Source organism: Balaenoptera physalus, assembly GCF_965194825.1.
Source record: "Balaenoptera physalus genome assembly, contig: HAP1_SCAFFOLD_1150, whole genome shotgun sequence".
Taxonomy (NCBI): Eukaryota; Metazoa; Chordata; class Mammalia; order Artiodactyla; family Balaenopteridae; genus Balaenoptera; species Balaenoptera physalus.
In genome coordinates, this window is record NW_028125644.1 from 191,660 (window position 1) to 218,384 (window position 26,725).

The following is a 26,725-nucleotide window of genomic DNA, read 5'->3' on the forward strand; positions in this document are numbered from 1 at the left end:
CTTTGCTAAATTCAGCCAATGACTCTAATCTTTGAGAATCTTTTGAAACTTGATTTAGTCTGTTTATCTCCTTCAGTTTTATGCCTTCAACCCTTATGAATATATTCTTTTTAAAAAAAAAGTAAATTTATTTATTTATTTTTGGCTGTGTTGGGTCTTCGTTGCTGCGCATGGGCTTTCTCTAGTTGCGGCGAGCGGGGGCTACTCCTTGTTGCTGTGCACAGGCTTCTCATTGCGGTGGCTTCTCTTGTTGTGGAGCACGGGCTCTAGGCGCACGGGCTTCAGTAGTTGTGGTGTGTGGGCTTCAGTAGTTGCAGCACGCGGGCCCAGTAGTTGTGGCTCGTGGGCTCTAGAGCGCAGGCTCAGTAGTTGTGGCGCACAGGCTTAGTTGCTCCGCGGCATGTGGGATCTTCCCGGACCAGGGCTCAAACCCGTGTCCCCTGCATTAGCAGGTGGATTCTTAACCACTGCGCCACTGGGGATGCCCATGAATATATTCTTTATACGTCCATGTAGGTGATAAAATGTTGCATAGGCTCAGAAAAGACTTTTGTGGTATATTGTAAGAAAACTCTATCAGATTGATATGTTTATCCAAACAATTCGAAGACCTCCTTTTGTTGTCTGTAGGATTTTTTTTTTTTTTTTTTTTTTTTGGTAATCCCAGTTTGTTTGCAGGTCTAATTTATTTTTTATTTTTTAAAAATTTTTATTTTATATTGGAGTATAGTTGATTTACAATGTTGTGTTAGTTTCAGGTGTACAGCAAAGTGATTCAATTATACATATATATGTAACTCTTCTTTTTCAAGTTCTTTTCCCATTTCAGTTATTACCGAATATTGAGCAGAGTTCCCTGTGCTGTACAGTACAGTTCCTTTGTAAATCCATTTTCTCCTCTGTTCTTCATCCAGAAGAAATCTGTCTTGAAAATCTGAGTCCATTGGACTCATTATCATTCTGTATAATTCCTTCTTAGAGTGATGTGAGCCACATGATGCTGTACACGATGGCCTAGCTTTCTAAGCAGTGTGTCTATTTCTATACACTGGAATCTTCTTGGCTTCTCTCCTTTCCCCCCTTACTGAGTGCATTTATAGTTGCACAGTCACTTTATGTTCTTGTGGGCGTCCCAGTCTTCCCAGGCGTCCTCAGCTGTCTCATTCATGCAGTCAGCATTGCCTTCTGCTGTGCACCTGGCACTGTGCTAAGTACACAGAGAGGATGGTTTCTGCTCTCAGAGTCTCAGAGTTGTAGCAGTTAAAGAAGTTACCATACAAATGGTGTACAGTGGGCACAAAGCAAGGCATTCCAGATTCGACCTTGTGTGAAAGGAGTCTAAGAGAAGTCTTAGCAGTCGAGTCTTGAAAGGTGTGTGAAAGTTTGCTAGGCAGATGGGGAAGGGGTACGAGGTCCCAAGCTGAGAGAGCGGTGTGAATGAAAAAGGGGAATAGTGTCCTTTCCAGAGGGTCACGCCCTGGAATTTCACCTCTGTACTTCATACATTTGTAATACGGATTCCTAAAAATTTCTGGTAGAGCTCTGTCTCTCAGTGCCTTTTCTTTCTTACTATGATGTCTCCTATTACCTGGTCTCTGGGAAAATTATTCCCATTTCTTACATAATGAGAAGGTTTTCAGAGAATATACTCATCTTTATTGTCCTATTAGTTTATTTAGGAAACTGATAAATAGAATTCAGTTTTTCTTTCCCCTGGCCCTGAAGATTTTCCATCAGAAACTTTAGAAATTTACCTGCGGTGGTATATTGAAGTATAACCTTACAGGCGGATCTTGAGATTTTCCTGGAGAGATGTCTTTTTATTTTTGAATTAATTAATTTAATTGACTTTTGGCTGCATCAAGTCTTAGGTGCAGCATGCGGGATCTTCATTGAGGCACGCAGGGTCTTTCGTTGCAGCGCGTGGGCTTCTCTGTAGTTGTGGCGGCAGGTTTTCTCTTCTCTAGCTGTGGTGTGCAGGCTCCAGGGCGCATGGGCTCTGTAGTTGTGACGCGCAGGTTCCAGAGCCCGTGGGCTCTATAGTTTGTGGCACGCGGGCTCAGCAGTTGTGGCGCATGGGCTTAGTTATCCCTGCGGCATGTGGGATCTTAGTTCCCTGACCAGGGATCGAGCCAGCATCCCCTGCATTGTAAGGCGGATTCTTTACCACTGGACCACGAGGGAAGTCCCTGGAGACATGTCTTAATTCTATGCAACACTTAACCTACTTTGCTGCTGCTTTTTTTTTTATTTTATTTTTTATTTTTGGCTGCGTTGGGTCTTCATTGCTACGTGCAGGCTTTCTCTAGTTGCAGCGAGCGGGGGCTACTCTTCGTTGCGATGCGTGGGCTTCTCATTGCGGTGGCTTCTCTCGTTGCGGAGCGTGGGCTCTAGGCTTGTGGGCTTCAGTAGTTGTGGCACGCGGGCTCAGTAGTTGTGGTGCACGGGCTTATTTGCTCCGTGGCACGTGGGATCTTCCCGGGGCTCGAACCCGTGTCCTCTGCATTGGCAGTCGGATTCTTAACCACTACGCCACCAGGGAGGTCCCTATTTTGCTTCTTGATTTATCCACTTATTCCATAAGGAAGAGCAGATGGTAACTCTGCTTTCATCCTTTCCTTGTTCTTGGCATCTGCATTCTCTATCATTTTTCTCACAAATATTACTTATAATTGTAAGTTTAAGTAATATTTAACTCTTTTAATATTTAAGGAGAATACCAGGAAACAATGTATTACTTTGGCATTACTTTGGCATATTAAATATGCATTAAAAATCCTTGTTTTCTGAAAATAGTAGCAGCTTTGAAAATGGCTGGATTGTGAATCACATACTCTGGACCGATTTTGGGTCTGTCTGGGCCACCACTGCCTGCCCATAGGCTTCCAGCTTTCTAGGTAGTATATGTATTTGTGTGCACGGGGATAGCCCTGTGCTCAGAGAATGAAATGAGACAATAGCAGATGGCCAAGCATGCAGTACAATGGGATTAGCACCGGCCTCTCCTTTCCAGGGCTCTCCGCTATGGTTTAAAGTAGTTTTGTGTTACAGTAAATTTCTTATCTTTATAATAAATCACTGACCTGGAAAGTGTAATTGAGCATTTGAATCTGAGCTGCATTCAGAATCTGTGTTAAAATTGTACAGCTTCTTGCTTGATTGATTATAAATGGTAATGTAGCTTGGAGTTTAATTTGCTGACGCAGACGTTATCATCTTTCCCTTGTATGCTTCTGTAACTTCTCTTTATTTCACCTTGCCTGTATCTCCAGTTTCCTAGGTTTTGGTATTTAGAGTTTAGATTTATCAGTAGCAGAAAGCTAACTGATAATTGAATTAGAAAGTTTTCCCTTTTTGTGGTCCTGGATTGGTTCTTTAAGTCTCCTGTTATTTTGTTTTCGGTAGGAAGTCAGAAAGAATAGGTTCTTTATACACTCTATTTGTTTGCTGTAGAGTCTTGACTTAAGGACATGTTAGTTTCTTCACTTTTTCCATATCATAAAATGGAAAGAATATATTTTATCATTGAAAACAATATTTACTAATTTATTCTGAGAAAATTAATATTTTAAAAATTGTGCTTTTATTTTTAATAAGGATTAATTGTAATGTTTTCTAAATATTATTTTTAAATCACAAGCCAGCTGTTAATGAAGCTAAGTTGAAAGAAGAGCAGGTCAGGCCCTAATTGGATTTTAAGTTGGAAACTTAATATACTTAGGCATTAGAATTTTCCCTTTTCTTTCTGTCTTTATTATTTTTTAATAGAACTCAGTTTAATTAAAAAATTTTTTCCTCAGTGGAAAATATGTATAGTTAAATTCTTGAAATACTTTATTGAAAAAACAATGCATAGTAAATGAAGTCTGATTGATGATAACTTTTCTGCTGGGGAATATGCTCCATGTGGATTTACTTTGCTTCGTGTAACTTTTTTCCCCTCACTTTTTCAAGTAAACCTTAAGGAGGGTAGATAGTTGAACTTTCAAAGTCTGGTTTAACTTCCATTTGTCAGCAGATAACTTTTTAAATGATGCTGGTATTATACAAGTGACATCTTACAATGATTGAAGAATTATTCCCTAAAAAAGGGAGGATCTTAGTTTACTTTGTTACAAAATATCTTTTCATTATGATATGTTCCTTCTCACCATCCCTCCTCTTCCAGAACACCCCTCTCCAAAAAATAAAAACAATAAAAGAAAACACAACATGCCTCATCCCTATCTTCTGATAATCTAGAAACAATACACTTTCGATATCAGTGATTAAAAGAGAAAGAGCAATAGCATTGTAAAGATAGACGGGGGAGGAAAACCTCTTGCTGCATAGTAAACTGTTGCTGAAGCTTAGTGGAGTAAACAGTCATTTTATTTGTGAATCAGGAATTCAGGAAGGGCTCTCTTGCGTAGTTTGTCCCTGATTTGTTTGGTGACAGCTGGGGGTGTCAGCAGCTGGGTGACCCACTACCAGGATGGTTTCTTCATTTGCGTACATCCTGCCTGGGTATTCCTTGGCCTCTGGCTCCGTGGCTCCGTGGCCAGTTAAGGGTTGCGCTAGGAGTTGGTTTGGAAGCAGCAGGGGATTCCTTTTGTCTGTACTCTTTTGGTCACAGTAGTCACAGGACCTAACTTGATTTGGTGGCGGGGGCGTCAAGGAAAATACTCCACGTCTTACTGGAGGAGTGGCAAAGCCACTTACAAAAAAGCACGTGAAGTCGGAGACATTGTTGCGGCCGTCTGTGCAAAATATCTGCTCCAGCTGAATAAAAATGTTGGATAAGGGATTGAGACCATGAGGGCGAGATTTTGTTTGTGTGGTATGGTAACAAAGCTCTCACTTTCTTTTCTGTTGTCGTATGACTTTTTTGTATATTTCCATGTTCTGCTCAGTGTTTTAATCTCTTATTCATAGGACTTCTACTATCATCCATTGCTGTCAACAGAAGTCACTTCAAACCAGAAGGAATTCTAAACAGTTTTAAATTGTTTTACCCAATTGAGGCATTATCACTGGGTATGAAAATAATTGATAGGAAAAGGGTACAGAGGAATAAGGTGTGTGGAAAGGGCAGGCTGACAGCAGAAGGTGAATTAATGCTACGTATTCAATTTGGAGATCATCATAGGTGAGCAGCACAACCGTCTAGATGAAAACTTTTGCGTATGAGTGATCTAACGTGGAAGAGACGCCATCTAGAAGCGCGTCAGACTGAGTATGTGCGTGGATGACACAGTGATTGCAAGAGAATTTTTAAGTCCATTAAGAACAGAGAAACTTGACTAAACTGTTATTTGTATTTGTGTTATTTGGGGAATAACGCCAGATAAATCTCAGTACTAGAGTAGTTTCACGCTTCGTTGATGGATATTGGGAACCTTGACTTTTTTTTTTTTCTGTTTTCTTATTCTGTCACAGAAACTATGCTTTTTAAAGATTGACGCTTCAAATTAATAGATTATAATTTCATTCCATTTATATCAGTGTTTCTTAATGGGGAAGGGAGGGACAGTTTTGTCTCAAAAGGGGCATTGTACAAGGTCTAGAAACATTTTTTGGTTGTAAAAACCCCTGGGTGGAGGGGGGGGAGGGGAGAACCTTGACTTTTAAAGCTAGCACCATGGGGTTAATTGGATTGATGCTTTTTTTTTTCCTCCCTAATTGAGATATAATTCACATACCATAAACTTTACTAATTTAAACTATATAATTCAGTTGTTTTTGGTATACTTACAAGGTTGTGCAACCATCACTTTTGTCCAGTTCCAGAACATTTTCATGACCCTAAAAAGAAACCCATACCTGTCACAACCCCTATACTCTGCATCCACTGCATACTTTTTGTCTTTATCAATTTGCCTATGCTAGACATTTCATAGAAATGTAATCATATAATATGTAGCTTTTTATGTCTTGCTTCTTTAATGTTTTCAAGGTTCATTATGTTGTAGCAAGTGTCAGTACTTTATTCCTTTTTATGGCTGAATAATATTCCATTGTAATGAATATAGCACATTTTTTTTTTATCCATCCATCAGTTTCTGGACGTTTGGGTGGTTTCCATTTGAATAATGATTATGTTACATCTATGTACAAGTTTTTGTATGAACATACGTTTTTCATTTCTCTTGAGTTTATATCTTGGGATGGAATTGATGTTAACTTTACCTGTAACTTTTTGAGGAACTGCCAAACTGTTTCTAAAGCGGCTGAACCATTTTACATTTCTGCCAACACTAGTTATTTTTCTTTTTCAAATAGCCATTCTAATGGGTGTGCAGTGGTATGTTGTTGTGGTTTTGACTTCTATTTCCATAATGACTAATGACGTTGAATGTCTTTTCATGTAATTGCTGGCCATCTGTGTATCTTCCTTGGAGAAATGTCTGTTCAGATCCTTTGCCCATTTTTTTTTTTTTTAATTTTTATTTATTTATTTATTTATCCATCCATGGCCGTGTCGGGTCCTCGCCTCTGTGCGAGGGCCCTCTCCAGTTGCGGCAAGTGGGGACCACTCCTCATCACGGTGCGCGGGCTTCTCACTGTCGCGGTCTCTCCCGTTGCGGAGCACAGGCTCCAGACGCGCAGGCTCAGCAATTGTGGCTCATGGGCCCAGCCGCTCCGCGGCATGTGGGATCCTCCCAGACCGGGGCTCGAACCCGTGTCCCCTGCACTGGCAGGCAGAATCCCAACCACTGCGCCACCAGGGAAGCCCCCTTTGCCCATTTTTAAATTGAGTTATTTGTCTTTTTATTGAGTTCTAGAAAGTCTTTATTCGGGAGATTCCATCCATATCAGATAAGTGATTTGCACATATTTCTCCCATTCTCTGGGTTATCTCTTCACTGTCTTGATAGCATCCTTTGATGCACAAAAGTTTTAAATTTGATGAAGTCCAATTTATCTGTTTTTTCCTTAGTTGCTTATGTTTTTGACATCATATCTAAGAAACCATTGCCTAATTGAAGGTCACAAAGATTTCCTCCTGTGTTTTCTTCTAAGAGTTTTATAGTTTTAGCTTTTACATTTAGGTCTTTGGTCCATTCCTAGTTAATTTTTGTATGTGGTGTAAGGTAGGGATCCAACTTCATTATTTTGCATGTGGATATCCGTTTGTCCCAGCACCATTTGTTGAAAAGACTGTTCTTTTCCCACTGAATGGTCTTGGGACCATTGCTAAAAATCAGTCGTACATAGACACACGTGTTCATTTCTGAACTTTAAGTTCTGTTCCATCAATTTATATGTCTGTCTGTTTCCCACATCACACTGTCTTGGTTACTGTAGCTTTGTAGTAGGTTTTGATACTGGACACTGTGAATCTTCTACCTTTCTTCCTTTTCAAGATCGTTTTGGCTTTTGGGTGTCCAAAAAAAGAAGTAACTGCCTCCCCCCAACATCAGGTCTTTCAGCTGATCAACACAGGATGTCTTTTAACTTATTTAGGTTGTTTTTAGTTTCTTTCATTGATGTTGTGTAGTTTTCAGTTTACAAGCCTTGCACTTCTTTAAATTTATTCCTAAATATTTTATTATTTTTGATGCTACTGTAAATGGAATTTTCTTTACTTCATTTTTAGATTATTTATTTTTAGTGTAAAGACATACACGTGATTTTTGTTTATTGGTCTTGGGTTTTGAAACTTGGCTAAATTGGTTTATTATCTTTAATGGTGTTTTAGTGGATTCTTTAGTATCTTCTACGTGTAAGATAAAGCCATCTGCAAATAGAGGTAGCTGTACCTTTTCTTTCCAATGTGGCTGCCTTTTATTTCTTTTTCTTCCCTAATTGCCCTTCCCTAATTGTCCAGTATAATGATGAATAGAGGTGGTGAGAGTGGACATCCTTGTCTTGTTCTTTATCTTAGGGGAAAGGTTTTCGTTTTTCACCTTAAGTATGATGTTAACTGGGTTTTTTACAGATGCCTTTTATCCAGTTGAGGAAGTTCCCTTCATTCCTAGTTTATTGAGTGTTTTTTATCATGAAGAGGTGTTGGATTTTGTCAAATGCTTTTTCTGTAGTTATTGGGATGATCATGTGGTTTCTGTTCTTTATTAATATGGTACATTATACTGATTGATTTTTGTATGGTGAATCAATCTTGCATTCCTGGGATAAGAGTGGATGTGTTTTTAAAGAGCCTTGTCTTTTTCACCTGGAGAGATGTAGAAACTTGTTCTACCACCATTATCATGGAGGCAATAGGAATGGACCTGAGAGAACATAGCCTTTGGATAAATGCTTTATTTTCAAGTGCTAGGGCATACTATAAACAAGAAGCATTCAAAGGCTTATAGTGTAATGCTTTGTACAACACAGAAGTAATTTTGACTCTTATTAAAACATCATTTCTTTGGACTTTTAAGTAGCTTCGTGAATAATTTGAGGATTTATGTGATGTGTCCATTTCCTATTAATCGTATGCCGTATTAATATTCTCAGAGTCTTGCAAGCTCTAGTTTGGAGTGCCCTGACTTCTGTTTTGACTGAAAACATATTTTAAACTTGAAAAATGGTAATTAACAAGTCAATATGGAAGGGTCAGATTCCTTTTGGGACAAAGGTTGTTCTTAGTAGTCTCTCAGGAGACCTTGTAGCAGGAACTTGTCAGAGTATAAATATTACATAGATAAATATCTAGAAAGAGGCAAAGGATTTGGAAAAAAAAATGATTGATCAGAGTTTTGAAGCACAGTTAATATTTTCTTCTGCTTAAAACTGCTTATAATTTGGCATGAATTAACTTGCATTGCATTCTCACCTGTGGGAATGCCTGTTGTTGGATAGACGCCTAGGTGCCTGTCAACTCTAGTTGAGAAGTTGAAATAATTAACCTCCTGAAGAAATTATTAAATCAAACTTTGATGAAGTAGCTTTTTGTGCTCTTCCTTCTCTCTGCCATACCGATATGTACACCCTCACCAGAAAAGAGCTTCCAGCATCAGACGTGTATTTTGTCCTTTATCTGTTTTATCTTCCTGTAATTGCCAGACCTCCTTACTTTTTTCTCCTAACACTTTTTTTTTCCTGAAGGGGTTTTTCAGATTAGAAAAATCATTCAAGTTGACCAAGGAGAATTTACTAAATTTAATAAGATTCTTGGGCTTCCATTGCATATAGGTGAGGAACTGTTGTTTGGATCTGTTCTCCCTGCATCCCAACCAGGCCAAACTCTTACACAGCAAATTTGGTAACACAGTATCTTTGTAAAACAGCTAAGCAAGCAATTTTAAGTGAAGTGGCTATTCGTTTTAGAAAATATTGTGGGTATTTGAAAAGAATGCCACTAATTAATGATTTGGAACTTTTTGATGAAAGCTGTGGGTGCTCTTCATGTAAAAATGCACATGGCTCATTTGTGTGGACTGGGATGTCAGACACACCTTAAAGGCCATCCCTGAACTCCTGCTTCAAAATGCCCACCACTGGTGAAACAATCAAGTTGGGATACAAGGGTCTCTAGGTTTTACAAAGCCATAAAATTACGTATATGGTTCAAATACGGCATAAATTGAGAGCAATTACAATTTCATGTTAAATATTATTTAACTAGAAAGAGCATACATAGCTGCTGGGCATAATGGATGCTGTGATGAGTGACCCAGATCCCTGCTGAGGGTTGAAGGATGTATTCCCCCAGGTGCTGGAAGTATCCCCTGTGGAGATTGCGTTGGCTAAAGAGACCTACCTTGTACAAGGCCACATCCCTTCCCATTGGTATCCAATGATTGATCCTTGTAGGGTACAAGGGCTTGAATCCATTGCCCTGACTTGGGGCCACTCTGAAAGGTCATCGCAGATGCAGAGCTCCCCATGGGGTTGTCTGAATCCTTTGGGACTTCATGGCAGCCTACTTTCTCCCTCTGCACCATCATGCTCCCCCCCCCCACTTCCTTTCCACTGGCATTGATCCCAAGAGCACCCTCTAATTTCTTGAACAATAAAATCTGTCTCAAGGTCTGCTTCTTGGGAAACCCAGCCTTGTCACACTAGGATTGACTTTTAGTACAAGTTAGCTTACTTCAGGCCATAAAAGTAGGCCTGGCTAAAATAAAAATTGAGTGAGATGAACTTGAATTTAGACTTAAAATATGTGAAGCATCCTATTGCTGTTTCCTTTGGACCTTATATTTCAAATAGGTTTTGCAAGTCTTGGTTTCTCTGGATTCATTTGTTATCTCTCAGTCTTCCTTTGGCATTGCGGAAAGCCCCCCAAGTCTCTGACAGCTTGGTTTGGTCCCACAGTATGAACCTGTGGAAGGTGTGGGTTAAATAGGAACGCTCACATGTCCCACAGAAACCCCTAGAGATTTCCCATGTTGGTAAGTGCATATGTTAGGAGAATCTCTCTTATCATGATCCTAATCATATTTCTTGTAAATCCTGAGATTTCTCAGATAGGAGTTAGAAAATTGTTGCTTTTGTCATTATCATTGAAATCATGTATGTCCATTCGGAATATTTGAAAAATGTGGAAAAGGTATAACAAGGAAAATTCTGTGTAAAATTAAACTTTTCCTTCAACTTGGGATAATATTGTACATTTTGATAACTTTTCTTTTTCATGTAATGTTATATAATAAAGAAGTTTGCATATCCTTAATTAATCATCAAGTATATGAACTGTAATGGTTGATAGAGCATATTTAATTTAGCTAGCCTTCTATTGTTATGTACTTGATTTTTCCCGACTTTGTTATTGGTAATAAGTAATACAAAGAATAGTGGTTCTTTGTGGGGGGATGGGCAGAAACTAAGCCTAGTGTGTCTGCTTTAATTAGTTACTTAAAAATACTGAGTTCTTTCATCACTAAAATGTAGTGAACTATTAGATCTAAGAGTGTTCTATCTATTGTTATCGTACAGCTTCAAGGGATGCCATTCGTATAGGTGTGAATTGAGGTCCTAGGTACAGTCTCATCATTGCCGCTGCTTCACAAGGACAGCCACCATGGGTTTATGGGTCCTCTTTTTGTTTTTTGTTGTTTTTTTAGCAATTTTAGCATATGAATATCCGTCAAGTTTTTATATATGCCTGCCAGATATAAAAAGAAGTATTTGAGCCATTTCCTTAATTGTCTACCAAGCAGATCTTGACTAGCAGTGTGACCTTTGGTCTCACCAGCTTTTGCTTCATATTATCCAGTTATTTTAATTCAAGAGGTCCCTAGTTCCATTATCTGTACCATGAGCAAGTCTATCAAGGAACTTACTTTCCCTCCCAGCAATTAATAAAATCTAACCGGAGCAGTGGACTCTGTATTTTCCTAAAGGTCATACCTATACTTCCTGTATAGTTCAATTTGAACAGTTTTTAAGATAAAATACAGTAGTACTCTGCTGAAGCTTATTACTTTTTAAATGTTCTCGTCTTTCCCATCATAAGAATACAGTTGTATTTTAGAATTGAAAGGAATATTAGTGGTCTTTGTCTTGTAGGTAGGTAATTAGAAAGAACAAGTAACTTGCCCAGTGGGACATAGCTAGCTATTTATTCATCACGGTAATCCGTCCATTACTTATATGATGAGAGAATAGCACAATTGGGAGGGAAACTCAACCAAAGAAATAATTGGTTGTGTCAGCCAGAATCTTTGCTGGGCTTATTAAAGACCCTGAACAGTCACTGAGAATATAGATATGGGAGTTTTAACAACCTAAATTGTATTTAAAACACTGCTTAGAGTTCCACATGACTTTGTTGCTCTTGTATCCGCTAATCGTTGGAAACACATAACTGGACAAGTAAAATTTAGAGACCAGTACAGTCTGGGCAAACCCTGATCATTTTGGTAAAGTATAGTTGTGCCTTGTTAGTACATTTCACAGGCCTGCAGGATGGTAGACAGACAATTGCGTAGATCAGGGGACTTAGTGAATTTTTCCTTTTTAGATTCCATTGATTACTGTAGGTCTCTTTTGCCAGCTGATTATGACCAGTTCATCCAGACTGTACTTTTACCACTGATACTGAGAGATATTATTAACCAAGAAGGTAAAGGTCAGAGCCTTTCTGAGTAACTTGCTTTCCACAATACATTTGACACTGACGGCTGCTTAGAACAAGTGTGGAGGCATCATCCAAAAAATTCTTTCCTTTAAATGATGTTCCAGGTAGCTAGGTGACTGCAAGGAGTATTTTGGGATTTCTTGTCCTTAGAACTACATCCTATAGGAAGTCCCTTCTACGTTTGCTCAGTGATTAGGGCCTCAGCAGCAGAGCAGTCAGTTCCACTTGACTAGGAATAAATCACCCACGTTGAACCATGATAGTTTCTGACAACTGGCAATGCTGATAAAAACCAAAACAAAAGATGTTAAGAAATCTGTGCCAGTGTGGAGCTGGTGTGCAGATTTGATGGATTCACGTGCAGCATGCATTCTGCGTTAGTCATCCTCCTCTTTCATCGGTTTTTCTCTCTTTGTAAAATAAAAATTGTACGAGAAGAAAGGCTCTGTATCATATAATAATTATTTCGATTTTCTTTCTAGCCCAGTTAACAGAGTTATACCCTAATTAGAGAGGTCATTTTAAGGAAAACGCCTTCCTTCTCTAAATAGTTATTTAGAAAGTGTTTCCTTCTTGAATTCTTCACTCTTAGTTCTTCTCTATGATTTTAGGCTGTATGTATAAACCTGATTGGCCCGTCCCCTCCCTATTCATCACCAGGGACACAGATAATATAGACTAAACACCAATTCCTTCGATCTCTGCACAATTTTACTCATGCAGAAATTGAATACATGTTAATAGCTGCTTAGTGATTTCTTCTTAATACAGATCGGTTATGCATAAAGTAGGAAGAGCCCATAGAATTACAAAATACATTATTTTCTGCAAGAATTTTTTATTAATTTTCAATATTACTAAGTATAAGTTATTAAAGTAAAAGAAGAAAAGCTGTTTTAGCTATTGTTAAGTGCTCCTTAGTCCGTGTGTATAAATAAACTAGCCTCCTTCTACCCCTTGAAAGGCCAGACTGTCTTAATACTATCATGATATTGATCCTGATATCAAGTACCTTTGGTTCTGCCCACCAGCTTTAGTGTGTTATGTTTGACTCTACACGGAAGTACATGGAAGATGCTCTTCTGCATTGGCAGTGGTTTGGTACCTCCACCCTTCCTTCTTTGCTTCTGTAGGGGAGAATATTTTCATATGTGACCGTAGTAATAACATTGTGTTTATTGATAAACACTACTTAATAACAAGGAATCATTTATGGAAAGATGCTTGAGACATCTTTGTGTGATTCTTCTTTCCCCCCGCCGCCCCCCATCATAGAACATATTATTTACAGCACAGTGATTAAGAGTAGAATTCTGGAGCTAGATTGCCTAATAATTATAGTCTTGTGGCGGAGCTTCAATAGTTGTTATACATAGATTTCTGAAAACAGTGCCTGATACATACCACACTCTCTGTGTTAGTGGTGCCTCTTGTCACCACTGCCGCCGCCGCCTCCACCACCCCCATCACGAGTAATTTTTTGTTGTTTTTATCATATTGCCATTTTAGGGATTCTGTGGTTTCTGTTTCTACAAAATGGAAAGTTTTTTTCTTGGGTAGATATTCTGAGCATATTTAAAGGAGTATTTTTCCACTTAGCATGATTCTGAATCAGTCATCTTTATCATTAATAGTCGAGTATGTGCATAACTGATCCAGTTTTTCTCTTAGCTGTTGTATTCAAAGCTTTTGTAAATAGTGTATTTTAGATCCTGTGGATAATTGAACTTGGTATAGAATGGGATTTCCTCTATATAGTTTATAGAAATTGCATAGTAAATACTGAAATGGTGTGATATGGGACTATTAGGGTGAACAGTTTTCACAGCCTCTATATTGGATTAGTTAAAAGAAGAGAATAATGGCAAGATTAATATGATAGCATTCATACACCCCTTGGTTAGCAACGTCTGAACCCAGAGAGCCTTGATCACAAAATCACGATTTTGAGTCTCAACCAAAGTGAGGATATATAAAAGGAGTTTTCAGTAGGATTCAGCTGCTGTCCATCATGATGCTGGGTAAACGGAAAGTGCTTTGTACACACCCATCCTCCCACGCACCACACAGAGCCTCTTTTGGGTTAATGCTCTTGCAGCTGGTTTGCACATATCTGTATCTACTGCAGGTCTTCCTTGCCGATAGCAGCTTGCCCAAAGGAGACAGCTCTAGTGAGCGCTGCCCTTTCTTCACCGTGGAATGGCTATTTCTGCTCTCCAGGAATAGCCATCCTCTTCCTCCCCTCCAACTCAGCAGTTTAGACAGCTGGCTAATTGGATAAGAAAGTAGCTTAGGGAGAACTTGTTAATGGGGATTTTACCTGGTTTAGCAGCTTCTGCACCTGAGTATATCAGGAAAAGTCTTTTTGTTTGTTGGTTTGTTTGTTTTTGTTTTTGCTGGGAAAGAATAATGGATCCCTTTAATAGTTGGACTACATACAAATTATACAAGTGGAATTGTTAACAGTTAACATCTTAATTATTTCTTAGATGCTGATGATGGAGGAGAAAGAAGGGTATAATCCTTATTATGCATGTAAGGGCTGTTTGTATATTAGGTGGGCTCATAAAACAAATCTCTGGTTTCTTGTATGTAAAACTTGGTTGGTTCTATGAAGTTTTATTTTTTAAAAAAGGTGGTTGTACTGCTCTTTCTTGGTAAAAAAGTCTAATCAACAGAATGATGATATCTTTTTTGTGTGTGTAAGGTTTATATGTCAGCAACTAGGATGACCCGCACAGCTGGTTAAATATGTAAACACCAGGGCATTGCCTTCTGTATGTTATGGAGTACTAGATTTTTAAGTGGCAAAATCTCTTTAGTGGTTGTGAATTTACCTAAGTATTGATCCATATGAGATTCCAATAGGAGTGTCTGATTAAACTAAAGGAAACTAATGCTTTTCATAGGTGATGGTCTTTTCTCTCACAGTATGCTTTGGACTTTATCAGCATGGAAAAGACTGGAGCCAGTTGCAGTGGTTCACCTGCAGGATTCTTCCTTCGTTCAAGAGTGAAAATCCAAGCCTGACAGTACTCATGGTTCCCTATTCTGAGTTCGCTGAATCTTTTCGCTTAGCTTATTTGTTCTGCTGTGGAATTCTCAGGGACTGTAGAGAGGGACCTTTTTTTCTTCCCCTTGGAAGGGTCTGCTTGGAATGAAGCAGACCCTTAAAGAGCTTATATTAAATTGATTGATGCAGGAATTATTTGAAGGTTGAATTTAGGTTCTTTTGTAGTTCTTTTCTTGGCGGAAGTTTATGTGTATGCCTAAATACAGTTTATAAAAGTCCAAGCTTATGTATTATTTACTGACTAATGAACCAGAATTTATTATAGACCTGATGTGTGCCAGATATGAAGATACAAAGCTGGGGTAGAGGAGTAAGATCCAGTCTATTTGTGGAGATGTGTATAGAATGAGTAATAACAATATGGTTGGAGATTCGTGTTATAATGTATAGATAGATGAAAGAATGGAGATAAATGTATAGATAGAGAAAAGAATGGGAGATGTGTATATGTATGTATGTAGATCAATACTTTGTTCATGTGTGATGGCATACAGACTGCGGTCATCTTATTGTCATGGGGATAAGAGCAAGAAAGTCGTCGCAAAGCAGATAACATTTATGTTGCTTTTTGAAAGCCATGTGAAATAAACCAGCTAGTTCAAGAGTAGACGATGATATTATATTCTCCTGCTTCATTTTTCTCTGTAGGACTTATCACCATCCTACATACTATGTTCATTTCATTCATTCATTCCTTGTCTATCGTATTAGGATTAAGCTCTTTGAGGGTAGGGATTTTTGTCTGTTTGGATTAATTCTATATCCTCAGCACCTAGAAAACTGCCTGGCACGTAGCTGAATGAAAGAATGAAGTTTGTGAGTTTTAGAATAGTTGTCTTACTTATTTTCCTTTTGCTTATTAAGAATCTCTCTCTACAGTTCCTCCATATTTTTGCTTACTATTTTTCATTGTGTGTACGGGAGTCTCCCTAGTGATAATATGCTGTTTCCACACTATTTCACAAACCCATCCCCTATTTTCCATCTCTCTTAACTCAGTTTCCAAACTCTCTTACCTGAATTGATACGATCTCCTAGCTGTTTTCATGTCTCTACATAACTCCCCTTAGATATTGAATATCTTCTCCACAGCTATCAGAATTATCAGTCTGAAATACAGAACTGACCGGACTGTTTCTTTGCTTAAAAGTCCCTAATAGTCCCCATCTGTCTAGAGTAAAATGTGTGCTCGTTAGAATGGCACGGAAGCCCATCCATAGCTTGGATTCAGGTACATAAAGTCCCCTTCCCATCTTATAATGAAAATGGGTCTGTTCATTTTTCTTTGTGTCACTAGTGCCTGGCATATAATAGAGACTTCACCAATAGTTTTTTGAGTAAATGAATGCGTACTAGGGTATATGAAGGAATGAATAACTATAATAATAAATTTCATTGAAAATGCTTGCTGTTGAAATAAAAGATGATATAAAAACCTAACTTGAACACTAGCATTTAAGAACAGTTTTTCCGGGCTTCCCTGGTGGCGCGGTGGTTGAGAATCTGCCTGCCGATGCAGGGGACACGGGTTCGAGCCCTGGTCTGGGAAGATCCCACATGCCGCGGAGCAGCTGGGCCCGTGAGCCACAACTACTGAGCCTGCGCGTCTGGAGCCTGTGCTCCACAACAAGAGAGGCCGCGACAGTGAGAGGCCCGCGACCGCGATGAAGAGTGGCCCCCGCTCGCCACAACCAAAGAAAGCCCTCACACAGAAACGAAGACCCAACACAGCCAAAAATAAATAAATAAATAAATTTAAGAACAGTTTTTCCTTTTTACAGCTGATTTGTTTTTCTTAGCATCCAGCTGTTCAATGTGCTGTCCTCCCTCAGCATTTTTTAAAGGAATCTCTCTGGGCATTTACACTGTTGCTTTGGAAGTAATCCAGTTTCTCATGGCTTTCCTCTCTGTAGGTCTTCCCTTTATCCCCATCCCTATATGTTGGGTCTTTTCTCCCTAGCTACTTTCCTTATTTCTTTATAGAGATTTATGACTCTGCATGTATGACCATACCCATGTGTATGTCTTTTCTCTCTTCTGGCTATAAGTTCTCAGTTTAAAGCTTTGCCTGAAGTTCTAAGACCCTTAGGGTTAAATTACTTCTACAGAGCACACACTGACAGCCCTGATCTACCTGTTTCCGACTTAAAATGATTTTTATTGTGACTGTTTGTATTTCTCTGAATTTCCTTTTTTTTCCCCCCTTAAATATGTGTGCACAACTCAGATTGAAAAGCTCCAAGAGCAACTTAGAGATAAGGAAAAGCAGATGAGCAGCTTGAAGGAGCGAGTCAAATCCTTGCAGGCTGACACCACCAACACTGACGCCGCCTTGACTACTTTGGAGGAGGCCCTTGCCGAGAAGATGGGTGACTGGCCCAGACTCCTCACAGACACATTTCTTCTGCCTTCTCATTAATCTGAAAGTCACTTTAGTGCTGAGACTTGATAGAGGAGACAGAAGAAGTCGCTTTGGCAAAAGGGAAAAGAGCTGCCTGTACTGTTGCTGACGTACCCAGTGTAAGGGAAAGAAGATTCGTTTTGTTGTTGCCAATTTAAGCACCTGTTGCTAGGCAGGATGGATTCCGTACTGGAGGGCAGTGGCTGAAGTTTCTAAAGAACCAGCCATGTGCTCCCTGTTTACTATCTTCTTTTTTATGTGTATGGTCAGCTAGAATTCGGTGATGTGGGAATGTCAGACGCTGACCATCAGGAGGCAACATTAGTTCTCTTTTACTGTGCCGCATTGGGATCTAATATATTCATGGGTTTTAGTTATTAATACAGTGTACTTGCTGTTTTTCTAGTCGTGGCCTTGCCACTTCATTTTGCCTTCATGAGCAAACCTAGTTTTTACAGGAATGGTTGACTAAATAAAGAAGTGGCCCAACATGACAAGTGTTAATGTCTTGGAGGAGGTTTAAGGACTCTTGGTGGGGCATTTTAATTGGATTCTTCTTATTTTTTCTTTAAAGGATAGGGTTACTGTTCCTTAAGCCTCTTGGACTCAGAATGTTTCAGGCTTCCTGCCCAGGGATCAAGGCTTGATCCCCGAATATATTCAGAAATAATACCCATAAATGTACTTAAATTGCTTCAACTTTCAAACTTCCTGAGTATCTGTTGACAGAAGTTTTAATGGTTTCTCTTTTCTTTATCCTTCTTTATGCTTTAAGCTCAACAAATCATAATCTCTCCAACCTCCTCCTGTTTGCTGTGTGAGTTGTGAGTTGTTTCCATTGCTTTGTAGGCAACATGTGAATTATATATAGAAAAGAAATATTTGCTACTTATTGTCCTTAGGGTATATGTATAAGTTTTTTGTTGCTTGGGATTTGAATAAATGAGATTATTCCAAAAGAATACTCTAGGGACATCTAATACTAATTAAGGTTATAAGAAAAGAAACCTAGGGGAATCAAAAGAACAAAACCAGATGTATGTTAGGGCAAGATAGGTTGGAAGGTTGAATTCTTTACAAGGTCAATTATTAACGACCTATCACTGTCTTTTGAATGGTGGATGGAAGTGTGAAATTTTATCAGCTAGAAGCTGAATTGCAGTCATATGATAGAAGTATGAAAGGAATTTTCTCATGTATTGATGTGCTCTCTTATCAGGAGCGGACAATCGAACGCTTAAAGGACCAGCGGGACCGAGATGAGCACGAAAAGCAGGAGGAAATTGATAACTACAAAAAAGATCTTAAAGACCTGAAAGAAAAAGTCAGCCTATTGCAAGGCGACCTCTCAGAGAAAGAGGTCAAGATCACCAAAATGGAATTACTTGGTTTGCTTAGCCAGTGCATTGTGTGTATATGTTGTTGGTGTTTACATAATGCGTATAAAAAAAGGGTCTGTTGGAAGATTTAAAGAATCTTCTTATAGCAGGGATTATTTCAGGAAGCTCTGCAGAGATATAGTAGATGGAATCATTTCTTTCCTAAGTCTTACCTCTTACCTCTTGCAACTGTTATGAGTTGGCTTCTTACTTGCTAATGACGTTTTACAGATCCTAAAATAACAGTATTTCTCCAGTTACATTTGGAGAAATATTGTGCTAATGGTGAGAAAGCTGATAGACGAACGGCATATGCACAAGGAGGACAGTTTATTTACATCAGCTCTTAACGATCACCTCAGCATTGGCAGAGAAATCTTAAATGATTGTTGACCAATTAGGTGACTTAATAGACTTTGATTTTACTTTTGAAGAATCTTGTCGATGTCACCTAAATAGCAGAAATGCCTAATGCCTTGTGATCAGATAATAATGAGCTTTAGGGACATTCTCAGGGTTTTCTTTCTAATATCTTTAGGAAAATTTATGGGAATTTGTGTTTCTAATAGAATGTTTCTTCCAGAATTAGAAGAGAAGAAAAAAGTCAGTGTAGCTACTAAGGTTGACTGCTTACATTCACAAAGCTTGATCTACTTCCATTTATTTTGTGGGAATGGATATGTATTGGTAGAGCTCTTTAAGTCACTATTCAGTTGGTATTTCTTGGGAATTCATTCTGTTTTAGTTAGAACTTGAAAGCCAGAGCTAATGTTGTTGTTCTGTATTTCATGTTCTTGAAGTGGAAATATGTCAGTATATGCTAATGGAAAGAAACTACAAACCACCAGGAAAATAAATTTAAGAATTTAAATCTCCATTTTGTTAATAAATAGTATTTATTCTAGATGTATGTTGCTTCTTTTAGGCTTTACTCTTGGATCTGAAAGAGCATGCTTCTTCCCTGGCTTCCGCAGGATTGAAAAAGGACTCACGGCTTAAGACGCTAGAAATTGCTTTGGAGCAGAAGAAGGAAGAGTGTCTGAAGATGGACTCGCAGTTGAAAAGGGTGAAAGAAAACTTTTCCAATTTCTTGCTTTGCTTTATTTATTTTTTTTAAGTTTCTGCTTTATAACAAAGTGAATCAGCTATACATAAACATATATCCCCGTATCTCCTCCCTCTTGCATCTCCCTCCCATCCTCCCTATCCCACCCCTCTAGGTGGTCACAAAGCACTGAGCTGATCTCCCTGTGCTATGCGGCTGCTTCCCACTAGCTATCTGTTTTACATTTGGTAGTGTATATATGTCCATGCCACTCTCTCACTTTGTCCCAGCTTACCCTTCCCCCTCCCCGTGTCCTCAAGTCCATTCTCTACATCTGCGTCTTTATTCCTGTCCTGCCCCTAGGTTCTTCATAACTTTTTTTTTTTTTTTAGATTCCGTATATATGTGTTAGCATACGGTATTTGTTTTTCTCTTTCTGACTTACTTCACTGTGTATGACAGACTCTAGGTCCATCCACCTCGCTACAAATAACTCAATTTCATTTCTTTTTATGGCTGAGTAATATTCTATTGTATATATGTGCAACATCTTCTTTATCCATTCGTCTGTTGATGGACACTTAGGTTGCTTCCATGTCCTGGCTATTGTAAATAGAGCTGTAATGAACATTGTGGTACATGACTCTTTTTGAATTATGGTTTTCTCAGGGTATATGCCCAGTAGTGGGATTGCTGGGTTGTATGGTAGTTCTATTTATAGTTTCTTAAGGAACCTCCCTACTGTTCTCCATAGTGGTTGTATCAATTTACATTCCCACCAACAGTGCAAGAGGGTTCCCTTTTCTCCACACCCTCTCCAGCATTTATTGTTTGTAGATTTTTTGATAATGGCCATTCTGACTGGTGTGAGGTGATACCTCATTGTAGTTTGGATTTGCATTTCTCTAATGATTAGTGATGTTGAGCATCCTTTCATGTGTTTGTTGGCAATCTGTATATCTTCTTTGGAGAAATGTCTGTTTAGGTCTTCTGCCCATTTTTGGATTGGGTTGTTTGTTTTTTGATATTGAACTGCATGAGCTGCTTGTATATCTTGGAGTTTAATCCTTTGTCAGTTGCTTCATTTGCAAATATTTTCTCCCATTCTGCGGGTTGTCTTCTCATCTCGTTTATGGTTTCCTTTGCTGTGCAAAAGCTTCTAAGTTTCTAGGTCCCATTTGTTTATTTTTGTTTTTATTTCCATTTCTCTAGGAGGTGGGTCAAAAAGGATCTTGCTGCGATTTATGTCATAGAGTGTTCTGCCTCTGTTTTCCTCTAAGAGTTTGATAGTGTCTGGCCTTCCATTTAGGTCTTGAACCCATTTTGAGTCTATTTTTGTGTATGGTGTTAGGGAGTGTTCTGCTTTCATTCTTTTACATGTAGCTGTCCAGTTTTCCCAGCACCATTTATTGAAGAGGCTGTCTTTTCTCCATTGTATATTCTTGCCTCCTTTATCAAGAATAAGGTGACCATATGTGAGTGGGTTTATCTCTGGGCTTTTTACCCTGTTCCATTGATCTGTATTTCTGTTTTTGTGCCAGTCCCATACTGTCTTGATGACTGTTCTTGCTTTGCTTTAAATAACAGCATAGTAGAAAACTCTATAGTGTCCATATGGAATAACTTAACCAGTGGAGCAATAATCTCCTAAAATTCAAAATACCATTTATACCTTGATTAATTGTCTTGGCATTCTTATCCTATTTTACTTTACTCCTGAGAGTCCCCAAACTCTTAGAAAATTGGCAATTCAGAGTAAGATTAAAATATGCAGCTCCTTTATAGATGAAATGTCAGACCACAATGTAAAAATCTCAGTTATCTGATATTTTTCTTCTATTAGCATTAGGCTTCCTGGAAAGAGATAATTTAACAGTGATAGTCACCCATACCGGTGAATATTAGAATTTGGTACAGGTATTTACTGTCCATTTCATTGATTTACACCTCTCTAATATTTATATGGCAGTTTGTGGTTTTCAAAGCACTTTCATACTTATTATCTCTGAGTTACCAACTCCGATTAACTGGGTCCAGTTCATGTGATTACTGATGAGAAGGGGGCCCAGCCTAGTCTTGAGACTTGGTGGTGTTCTTTTGACATATATTGGGTTTGTTCAGCATGAACACCTTGTGATGAATCATTATTTAGGGTTTGCCAGAAATGAAGTCATGTTCTTAAGCTAAGGAAAGGAAGAAAATCCAGTAGCTTAAAGTTACTTTTGAATAAGTAGGAAAATACTTTTTTTGAGATTAACTAATTCAGATTTGGTAATTGACTTTTTTCCCCCTCACTAAAGAAGTGAAGGTAATTTTCTATTTAATACTGGAATATTGAAGGTAAGACTGTTAGATGTATTTAGGATTATGAAACTGAGCAGTAACTGTCAAGAGTAATAAATGTTATTCACTAATATTCCAAACTCGCCTATTTATGGCAATCCCATATTTTCTCTTTGTTTATTTTTAATCTCCTTGTTACGATACTTCTATAGCTGGCCATTTTTATGATCTCTTAAACTTTGTGTTTAGGTTCATGAGAAAAAATAAAGTTATCTTTGGGTAGAGGACTTGGTGGCTTCCCCCTACTCTGATTTATTACTTGTTTTTCTGCTAATTGCCATTTTACTTTTCGTATTTTCCCTTCTTTCATTCTGGACAACTGTAACTTTTCATTTTAATTAATTAGTGATGTTTTCCTATTACACTGCTCCCACAACGCCCTCCTCCAACCTAAATATAGGTTGCTCTAGAGTTTGCAATATACATTTTCACTCTTTTCTTTTTCCTCAGCTTTTTCAATGCCAAAAATTGTAGATATTTAAGGTGTACAACATGATGCTTTCATCTATGTATGCATGGTGAAATGGTTACCACAGTCAAGCTAATTAACACATTCATCAACCTTAAATAGTTACCTTTTTTCGTGTGTGTGGTGAGAACACTTTTTAAAAATTGTAGTATAATTGACATATAACATTTTATTAGTTTCTGGTGTACAACATAACAACTCAATATTTGTATATATTGCAGAATCATCACCACAGTAAATCTATTGAACATCCATCAATATACATAGTTATAAATTTTTTTTCTTGTGATGAGAACTTTTAAGATTTATTCTCTTAGCAACTTTGACACATGCAGCACATATTTATAGTCACCATGCTGTACATCACATCCCCAGGACTTACTGTTTTGTAACTGGAAATGTGTACCTTCTGGTCCCCTTCACCCATGTCGCCCACCTCTGACTCCCCACTTCTGGCAGGCTACCGGTCTTTTCTGTGAGCTTGGTCTTTTTGTTTTTGTTTTAGATTCCATATGTAAGTGCAATCATAATGACATTTATCTACTCTGTCTGACTTATCTCACTTAGCACGTTCTCAAGGTCCATCCATATTGTGGCCAATGAAGAGACTTTCCCCCTTTTTTATGGCTGAGTAATATTCCTGTGTGTGTATACATACATACATACGTACATACCACATTTTCTTATCTATTCATCCACTGATGGACACTTAGGTTGTTGAGAACACTTTTCAAGATGTATTCTCTTAGCAAATTTCAAGTATGCAACACAACATTGTTAACTAGAGTCAATATCCTATACGTTAGATCCCCAGGACTTATTCATCTTATAACTGAAAGTTTGTACACTTTGACCAACATCTTCCCATTTCCCCACCCCCAGCCCCTGGCAACCACCCTTCTACCCTCTGCTTTTCTGAGTTCACCTTTTTCAGATTCCACATTATAAGCAAGATCTTACATGTTTTTAATATGTGGCATTTCCTTCTCATTCTTCTTTGGAGTGTCCATTTTTCTGCTTACATTGCCCCTCTACTCTTGGGTGTTGTCTCCTTTTCCCCTTAGCGCCTTTAACTATTTTTTAAAAATATTTATTTATTTTATTTATTTATTTTTTTGTCTGTGTTGGGTCTTAGTTGTGGCATGCGGGATCTTCATTGTGATGCGCGGGCTCTCTAGTTGTGGCGCACGGGCTCCAGAGCGCATGGGCTCTGTCGTTTGTGGGATGCAGCCTCTCTAGTTGAGGCGTGGGGGCTCCGTAGTGGCGGCGCGCGGGCTTAGTTGCCCTGCGGCATGTGGGATCTTAGTTCTCTGACCGGGGATCAAACCCGTGTCCCCTGCACTGGAAGACGGATTCTTAACCGCTGGACCACCAGGGAAGTCCTGTGCCTTTAGCTATTTATCATAGTTACTTTAAATTCCCTGTCTGGTAATTCCAACATCTGTGTCAAATATATGAGTCTTATTTTTTACTAGCAGGGGCTAGAGTGGGAGAAATGCCCTTTCCCCAGGTAGGACAAAGCTCTGTTAAAATTTTTACTCCTGAGGGTCTGTCTTTGCATAGAGTACACTTTGGGCATATTTCACAATTGTTACTCTTCCCCTCCTGCAGCCAGAACCACAAGGGGATTTTTGTTGGCTCTTCACTGTGAGACCCTGGTGTGGTTCCTGGATTAAAGCCCATGAAAGTATGGGCCCCCCCCTAAAACCGCCGGCCCTGGGACTTTTCCTCACTCTTTTGCTTGTACGTCCACACTCAGCCCCCAGCAGTTCCTTAAAATTACCACTACCACTTAAGTGTTTCTGCTCACAGCTTCTGCTCCAGGTGAGCAGATCTCAGCTTCAGCTCTGTGGGTTTGCCAGTATCTCTTGATGTTGGAGGGGTAATTTTTCCTATGACCTCAGTTCTCTGATAGGTCCTAGAAAACTCATTGATTTTCTGTTTTTCAACTTTTTCTTGTAAAAATAGTAGTGATGACTTCTGAGTTTTTTACATGTTGGAACTGAAGTTCCAGTAGCTTCCTGTATGGAACAGGCCTACTCATTCTTGTTTTGTGAAGGTATTTGTATGAATTTTGCTGTTTAGAATAAAATCTAAAAATATAATAAAAACAGTTTTTTAATTATATTTGGGAATCAGCTTTAGTTTTATTCATTAACACATAACTGTTTATGGAATCAGTAAGTTAACCTATGCCCAGGAATTTGAAATTAGATCACAGAGATTTAATTAACAACATAGCTGTCTTATACAGCTTTTTCAGTTCTGCTAGATGTTGAATGAATTTGACTATTTTATCATGTCTGTTTCTAAACTTAGTTTATATTGGAAATTGCCTTATTGAAAATAAAAAACCCTTTGACTTTAAAAAAAGTCTTAAAATAAATGAGAGCATATTTCCTAATGTAAGATTGAGATAAGAGTCTAGTAATAAAATGTAAGACCCAGAATAATTGTTAAATATCATATTTCAGATTTTATCCCATTCTAGTAGATAAGTGCTTCCCTAGCATTATTACATTTTAAAAGCAGGGCAGTGAAGTAAGTCAGACAGAGAAAGACAAATACTGTATGATCTCACTTATATGTGGAATGTAAAAACCAAAAACCAACCAAAAACTGAACTCATAGATACAGAGACCAGATTGGTAGTTGTCAGAAATGGAGGGCTGTGTGTGTGTGTGTGTGTGTGTTTGTATAATGGGTGGAGGTGGTCAAAAGGTACAAACTGCCAGTTATAAAAAAAAAAAAAATGTAACTGTGTAGTGATATTTTGTCTATGTAATATTTAAGCAGAGAAGAACCTTATAAATTGAAGACTAGCTATTAGATGTTTGATAATCCCCTGTTGAAATTGGAGTATAGGTGGCTTTTGGGGACATGGTTTGCCCACTGCCACTGTATGTATATCTGATAGAATTTGGACATTTTCTTTGTAGGCACACGAGGCAGCATCGGAAGCCAGAGCCAGTCCAGAGATGAGTGATCGAATACAGCAATTGGAGAGAGAGATTGCCAGGTACAAAGATGACTCTAGCAAGGCCCAGGCAGAAGTTGACCGCCTCTTGGAAGTCTTGAAGGAGGTGGAAAGTGAGAAGAATGACAAAGATAAGAAGATTGCTGAGTTGGAAAGGTAAGGGAAGGGAAGCTGAAGAGGCACTCTCTATGTTAGAGAGGTTGAAGGATGGTTTTAAAACTATGTACTTTTCGGGACATATTTTTCCAATAAATCTGCCTCTCTGAATTTACTTTATTACCTACTTTTTATTCTAAGTCAGTGTAACTTCACTGTTGCAGTCTCTGAATGGCAACACGGAGTGGGAATAGATTGGGAAGCGATGGACTTCAGCATCATTGATTGGAAAGAGAAAGTATTCATTGATTAAGAAGTTAAAGTTTTCTACTGGCTAATCAAGAGAGTGCAGATAGCCACTTGCTCTCTCATTATTTATTTATCTGTTTAAGGAACAAATGAACCTCAAGTTTAAGGAGTTAAAATTTTTAATTGGTTTAGACCTTTTATGTTGAGCCGTTGCTCTTTTGGGCTGTGAATTTTTAGACTCTGTATTGTGGAGAAGCAAGCTATTACATTGGTACATAGGTCAAATTTAGAAGGAGGGACATTTTGAGGACAAGTTAGGAGACTTGGATGTGATTTTTTATTGAGCTCTGACTTTGACTTCTTCAGAATGAGCTTTGTTTAAACAGAACCAGCCAGATAGCTCTCTTGGAATTTTCTTTGCCTTTTTTTCTTGTTAGGGTATTTTGTACTAAAGATAAAGCGTATGCCTCTTGGCCTCTTCCTTTACACCATGTATTTAACATAAATTCACAAGTGCATAGAAATAGTTCTTCCAGTAGAACTGCATTAATCACTGTATTCTGAACAGTCAGAGAGACTGGCAGTGACAGAATGAAGTCATTAATCCGTGTGACTCCTCTGAGCCTGATTCTTAGAAGTATTTTATTTTCATGCTCTTGAATGTTGGGAAGTAGTAGACTACT

General features: G+C 38.5%; 2 protein-coding genes across 9 annotated transcripts in view; one reads left to right on the top strand and one right to left on the bottom strand.

The window, feature by feature from the left end:
- Window positions 1–26,725, top strand: part of LOC309653773 (ELKS/Rab6-interacting/CAST family member 1-like) — a 182,124-nt gene that overhangs the window by 119,818 nt on the left and 35,581 nt on the right. Inside the window, 3 exon segments of the mRNA XM_082478558.1 lie at window positions 18,704–18,844; window positions 19,789–19,929; window positions 25,660–25,853. Of these exon segments, the coding sequence (XP_082334684.1) occupies window positions 18,704–18,844; window positions 19,789–19,929; window positions 25,660–25,853 (476 nt within the window).
- The window catches only part of LOC309653775 (ELKS/Rab6-interacting/CAST family member 1-like), a 120,194-nt gene that overhangs the window by 47,859 nt on the left and 45,610 nt on the right, over window positions 1–26,725 (bottom strand). The gene's annotated exons all lie outside the window — the stretch shown is intronic.